This window comes from Epinephelus moara, chromosome 6, assembly GCF_006386435.1.
Source record: "Epinephelus moara isolate mb chromosome 6, YSFRI_EMoa_1.0, whole genome shotgun sequence".
Lineage (NCBI taxonomy): Eukaryota > Metazoa > Chordata > Actinopteri > Perciformes > Serranidae > Epinephelus > Epinephelus moara.
Genome location: NC_065511.1, coordinates 37,066,808 through 37,073,966, shown reverse-complemented (window position 1 = coordinate 37,073,966; position 7,159 = coordinate 37,066,808). Strand labels below are relative to the sequence as shown.

The 7,159-nt window shown below is 41.3% G+C and overlaps 1 protein-coding gene across 1 annotated transcript in view; it reads right to left on the bottom strand.

Annotated features, from left to right (window-relative positions):
* The window catches only part of LOC126391164 (inactive phospholipase C-like protein 2), a 54,138-nt gene extending 48,229 nt beyond the window's left edge, over positions 1-5,909 (bottom strand). The window contains exon 1 of the mRNA XM_050045703.1: positions 5,461-5,909. Coding sequence (XP_049901660.1) covers positions 5,461-5,712 — 252 coding nt within the window. The 5' untranslated portion in view covers positions 5,713-5,909. The remainder of the gene's footprint in view (positions 1-5,460) is intronic.
* Positions 5,910-7,159: the final 1,250 nt, after the last annotated feature.

Below are 7,159 nucleotides of genomic sequence, written 5' to 3'. Positions count from 1 at the left end.
CTCCTCTGGTCTCCTGCTCGTGAGGGATTCATTACAATATCGTAACATGGTTTAGATTTCTAAATAAACATTCACCTCGTTGCTAGATAGACCTACTCCTGAAAAACTCGTGCGCAAGGCTTTTTGTCCCTACGAGGCCACTGTCATTTACCAGACGGGAGGGGTGAGTGAGTGAGCCCTGCAATCTAGAATTTGACCACTGATGTCACTGTTTTCAACCCATTTTACACACTGGCCCTTTAAAGCTGATCTAAAAACATCCACGTCCTACTGTCAAGTGTAAACACAGGTATGCACAAAGTAGCATGTGAAGATGTTAAGGCTGGGCGATATGGACAAAAATTCATATCTCTGTATTTACAGGCTGACTGGCGATACGCGATATCTTGGTATTTTCTATGAAATGGACTACATGTTTTCAGTTGCAAGTCAAAGCCACATTTGAGATGTCACAACCACTTTTCTAAAAACAGACTGTGATCAAAATAAAATGCAAAGACAGAGATTTTATTCCCTGTTTGAAAATATACAGCTGCACAACATGTAAATTAATAATAAAGATGAACTGTGAAAACTTAATGAAATCTGACATAGACATGACAAACAGTTAATTATCGCTCGATGAAACAAATGCAAAAGTTGAAAAGGAACAGTCAGAATGCCTTGAATGGGAGGATATATTTCTAATTCTTAATGGCAAAGATAGTAACACAGCTAATAACTGTGTTATATATTAAGTACAAACCCGCAATGTTGAGTTTTAACATGTATTTGCTCTGCAGCACTAGTACAGGAGTTCATCTTTAAAATATACTTCAATATAAAATAAAAAATATTATTATTTACTACTCAACTCTCCCAAAAGTCTTATTTCAAATAAAGAACTGATTCCAGATCAGTGTGTGCTGTTAATTTTGCTTTTCCCTGCTGTTCCTCCAACAGGAGCAAACATTCTGTGTTATCCTTTTTAGAGATGCTTAAAATCAAGCTCATCAAAATAATTCTGCAGAGATTAAAAGACAGAATACAATCACACTTTGGCTGCGATGCACTGCTTGAAGTAACGCAGGCTGAACTGCCACCGAGCCTGACTGAATGATGAGATGCAATCTGATGATTCCCATGGAACTGGACTCGCAGCACTGCTGGTCCACCATAAATAATACCATATTGTTTTCCCTTCTAACAGGGTGATTTCACAAACTGGGTTTGTTTTCCTCAACTAGCAGAGCTGCGAAATAAGTGTTATTTACCAAGCAACGGGAAGATCCTCTTTGTTCAAGGGGATTTGAGGTGAGACTTGAGGTGGGAAGAAAAGTGTAGCCATGGGCTCATTATTTCGCCTGCCACTGGCCACCCACATACAAAATGGTTACAATTTACTGGAGGAGAGAGTTTAACACGGACTAGAAAAAAACCTAAGCCATAACTCAAACCATGTACAAGAGCCTTGGTATCACATAGTTGCTGTGTAACTTAAACACATGCTGTTACATCCTTCATGCAGCAGTTAAACTACCTCATTTGATATATTAAGCACATGACGAGTCATATTTCAAACGACAAAGTGTGCACAACTCTGGCAAGGCTGTACCCATAGCTAAATTTGCCATTTTGATATAAAAACAATGGTGATGTACAGGTATGGAGTGGTTTTTCCGTTCAGGTTTTTAAAATATTCCACTGACTACCAAACAGACAATGCAGGACTGAAACCACTGCCGCTTTAACGTAGGAAAGTATGATACCATTTAATACTTGATGAAATAGAAGGTTATCTTAATGTGATACTCAATGCAAAAACTATTTTATCAAACATTCATCCTGTTGAGATTTGAAAGATGAAATATAGTTGGTAGTTTCATGTCTCATAGAGGATGTGGTCAGGTTGTGGTCAACTTGAAAACATGTCAGTTAAAATGGTTTCCAAAGAATTTAAACATACTTCTCTAACCTTTCCTGCTTCGTAGCATTCTTTTCCATTATAGTTCAAATGCTCGGCATGTCCCAAAAAGTCATTACTTCTGTGTTTTATTTTGGGGCAACAGACAAAGTGTATTTGGCACTATCTTGTTATTTTAAAAAAGGCAGTTTGAAATATAGTGAGCATACAAACAGACAGTGAAATATTAAGAGAAGCTTCTATGGATGTACTGCTACTTGAAAACTTGCCACCATTGGAAAGATGAGTGGGAGTGAGTTAGTGTAGATTTTGGGTGGAGTACCACTTTAAGTTCAGTAGTCAGCAACCATCAAATTAAAAGATCTGCAGAAGTGCTATTTTGTCAACCAAGGACTGCAAGCATCACCTTTTCTCAGATGCTTCACATACAATTTTGGAACAAAGGTCTCAACTTGCCAACTTGCTGTGCCATTAGCTTGTACCCCCTCACCACACACTCAGGCCGCCACACCCTCAACACCCAATATGTTCAACCGAAACCTTCGAAGAAGCCTGATTATTGTCAAGTGCAAAGTATGACAGCTGTTACTATGAGAATGTGGTCGGTGTTGGTGTTGTCCTGACCACATCCTCCCATCACTTCAGAGAAGCAGTTTAACAAGAACTGAAGACTCTGACTGACAGTGTGAAACTGGCTGCCTTGTTAACAATGGTTCAACCCTTCACAACCCCCATCTCGGTGCAATATTCAATCAGTCATAGCTGTCAAAAACAAAAACAACCGCCTTCAAGAAAATATTGGCATGCAGACAAGGGCACGGCTTGCTGCATACTTGATAGCCTTCAAATAGGAAATCCACAGTACACAAGTACAAAGTCATATGACATCATATTTTTACTTTCTCTCCCCAATGCCACATTTACTCATCAAGCTACTTACAGTTTGCACATGAGTGTTCACTGTGTGAAGTCAAGTGTTTATGTAACATGGCAGCGTAACATCAGTGAAGTCCAAATCACTTTCAAGCCAGTCGATTGAGAGAGTATGAACTCTTCGTTGGTGTACGAGTAGCATTACATAACAACTTTATTATGCATGAAACTCTTTCTATCTTGATTAAGAACTGCACTTCCTGCATCAACCCAACCCTGGTAACAATCCATGTTCTCTTAATGCTAACTTAGCATGACATTCATTTTGGCTCCAACCAATTGGAAGTCATCTCTGCTGTGACTCACTGGATGTTTATCCATCTGTGTGCTGTGTTGCTAAGCAAATGCCACAAAGTCATTTGAAACTGACTTGATGTGCATTTAACTCATTTCTTATGCCTTGTCATGAAGTCTTTCATTCTGTAGCCTGATGCAGCACTTATTGAATTTAGGCCGTTGAGCATTTCACAATGATTTCTTATCTGCATGGATACCCTGGCACTGGACAACGATGTGGAAACCTCTGGACCAGTTCGCTAAATTAGACAGGGGCATTAATCTTAACAGGAACAGCAACGGGAGGTTTTCAAAGTAACATGTCACATAAAAAGACTTTCTCTGTCTCTTCTTTTAGAACAGCTTTTGAGTTGAATCCAAAATGTTATCAATAATGAGTCACAAATCTATTGACATAAGCTTCCACATGTTTCAACAGAGCCTATAGCTCACAGGAGTGGACACCACACTGAAAAAAAATGCGCTGAAATGGCCTGGGAACTGAGACAGGTCCTTGTGTAGTGAGAGATGACTTGGAACTTTACAAGGCAGAAATGTCAATATTACCCCCATCAATCTCCAGGCAGAGGGCACGTCAGAGTTCAACACCCACAATGTGCCAAGAATGTGTTGCCTGGAAAACCTGTCAGTGAGAAGAGGTGAGCAGCTGGACCCCGGCCACTTCTCCTGAGCAGAGAACTCTCACCAAAGCACCAAACCAGAAGCCTAATAATGGTATCGATTGTGCACATGGTGATAAGCGATTAAGCCACCAAATTCACCCAAATGTACACCAGACCCTGCCACTTGAAAAGTGCATCTCAACAAATTCCTTACACAGCTCATGCATTTTAAATTTAGCTGGCCCTGGAGGGAATGAAATCTCTGAGTCGGACTTCTAATTCGCTGACCTCTGAAAGCCAAATGTAAACAACATCAAATAAGACGCATACACTTCTGACATCTCCTTTAGGATTTCTATGCTATGGCAATCTTCTGTAGGGGTAGAGTACAGTTTATGTAAAGAATAATGCATCCTTTGTTCAGTACAGCCGAGTAACTCCCCTTCACTACACTCAAACTTGTTTCTTTACAGTTTTATGGCTGACATTATGACAGCTACAGCAGCAGAGGGGAGACTTACATTACAGAGTTGCTGACATTAGCTACAGACGAGGTCTCGGAGGCTTTCAACATACAGTAGATTGATGCAATGTGAGGAAGTGTCATCATCTTTGTTACCCCTTGAGAAACACCCCCAACGTCCATACCCGCAAGACAGACAAAAGTAAAAGTGCAAAGCTTCGGAGTGAAAGTCAGAATTACAACAAGACAAAGAATGAGCAGTTTAGAAATATTAATCTCAAAAAGGGTTGTCTGTTATTTGCATATCTCTCTCAAAACATGTACATGTAATAATTTCTGCAGGCACCCAGGATGAGCACCTGGAGCAGGTTAAGACTTGTGAGTTTTACTCAGGGATTTTTTTTTTTTTTTTTTATGATCACTTATATGTCTTCTCCGGCAACGTGACATATTTATTGAGTTACTCATATACATATTAGATTAACAGTGTTAAGGCAGTCCCCCTTATTAATCTGCACATATGTGAGGTCAACACATAAACATTCAGGAGCCCTGCATGCTGTTTTATTACCAGTTTATCATTCTACAATATTTGCTGCTTTTCTGAACAGTCCTAACTGGATTTACTGCTGTTCATTTTATGGATACTCCCTCTCATTCCCTCTCAAGTGTAATATTTTATTGTCTGTTATTTGCTGTCTTTGATGCTCTCCAAAGACTTTTACATCAGTCCACTTTCATCCATGTGCAATCTTTAAATATCTGTTCAACATATCTGTTTCCGTCTATATTAGAATAATGAACACGGTGCCTTAAAGCACATGCTTCCTGTCTTACAGAAGAGTTGTGCATGCTAAGATAGACATTTCTCTGCTGTTGTAACACTAGATTTCCCCCTTCTGGGAACAATAAATATCACCCTATCTTATCCTGCCTCTACAGGCATGCACATATAACTAGATTACCGGCATTCTAGATCAAATAAGGAGCTCTTGTATGCAGAATATTCAGACAAAGTACAGTGTGTGCTCCTGGTGATCCCGTTACCGGCCTGTATTGTGAAAAACACCTATCTCACTGATATGTTATGTGTAACCATGTTATAGGCGAGGCTAGTGCAGAGGATGCATATGAAAGAGACATTAAATGAGAGCAGGGGGGGTTCGAATAGGAACTTCCAACACCCTATGTGCTCTGTAGATGTGCAAGCTAGCTCGCCAGAATGAATGGCACAACGCCGAGATTTTAACTTCAATGTTTACCTTGATAATGCTGCTCCTGCGTGGTATTTCTGATTTGCCATCCAATCCGACAGAGGTGTTGGCGGTTTCCACCCCGGCTTGGCTGCCAGGTGCGACGAGGGATCCCGAACCGACCATATTTTCCGATATCCCACAGTCTCCATTCAAGACCGACACTTCGCAATGCGTCTTGCCAGCTGCTTCGTCGCTGGGCACGGCAGTATCCCCAAGATTCAATGGAGGCAGGCTGCCGTCCTCCCCAAACTCCGCCATAGGCACTTCGAGCACACACGCACACACACGAGCTTGGCAAGCCGCTGGGTAGCAAAGCCTTATGTTTCAGCTTTACTCCAATTTCCTGCCTGGCCTATTGCCTCGTTGAAACATTTGCACGCATTTCTGCCATATCATCTCTCGATGCACATATCTGTCAGGTTCCTACAGACACAGGGGCTCGCTCCGTGCACTGGGCTCTGTGAAAACACAACCACAGCGATTAGCATAATTAGGCAACATGACATTAGTAAGAGCAATTACGATAACAGAAGCAGCTGTAAAGCCTTACAAAGAAGAAGCGTTCACATGTCGTGCTCACGAAAAGCGGATGTTAAGTTACAATCAGGGAACCCTGTCACCGTAAATGCAGCATGATAAAACGCATAAACGTGCTTCCCTATATGATCAGGCTTTGTTGCATTTTTCCACATGTTTTCAGCACATTTGCACCGCTTCCATCCCACATACAGCCCCACTGTGTTTCATTTCACTGAAGTAAACCCACCCGCTTCAGTTCAGCAGTGGTCGGCAACGTTAAGTTAAATATTCTTTAAAGCTCGCCAAGTTTTCACTTCAACTCCCACGAAACTCATGACTGGTTTAACATCAGTGTGCGGTAGCTTTATGTACTTGCCTTGTGAGCAGCCGTGTCTCTCCATGGAAAAGACGGTTCTTCCTTTTAAAGTTGCCGCAGCTGAGCGGACAGACAACCGTTTGCTGTCTGTGCTGCCGTCTGTGTGCCGAGCCGAGCTACGTTAGCTAACAAGCTAACCTCACTCTCTAAGCTAGCTCGGTGAAGTTAGTTTGCACAGGCGACTCAAAGTCCAGTGAATACAGCCCCGGCTGTTGGCAAACAAAGACAGAAACTCCCTCCGCCGTCAGTCAGCAACGACTGTCCGTGATTTATCCGTTTACGTTAAAAGACTGAAACGTTAATTTGCCGTTAAAGGTGTGTTGCGCATCTTTAAGAACCGTCACTCAGCGAACTCGTTTCCAGGGAACAAAGTTGTGTATGTCTCGTGAGCGCGCGGCAGGCAAACACACTGTGTTGTCAATCAAAGCTAATTATTTTTTCACCGACAGAAAAGAAACGCCCACTTTCACTCTTATACAGGACATTTAAACCTGCTGGGCTCAAAATACACTCAGATTATCTCTCTAATGATTGTATCTTAACGCCCAGACATCACAGTTACATGTCTAACTGGTCACCTGATAGCTTATCTGTGTTTTTCACAGTTTATTTTAGTGTGTAATCTATCTTTTTGGGGACAATTATACGTCATAGCATATGGAGCAGTACCACAGCATTTAGTTTTGGAAAGCTTGCACTGCCTGTGGGGTTTTAAAATACACAAAAGCTAAAATAAATAAATGAAAATACATAAGCCTACAGCAAAGGCCTCCAATCTTAACTAGTAAATACATAAAAAACATAGAAAAT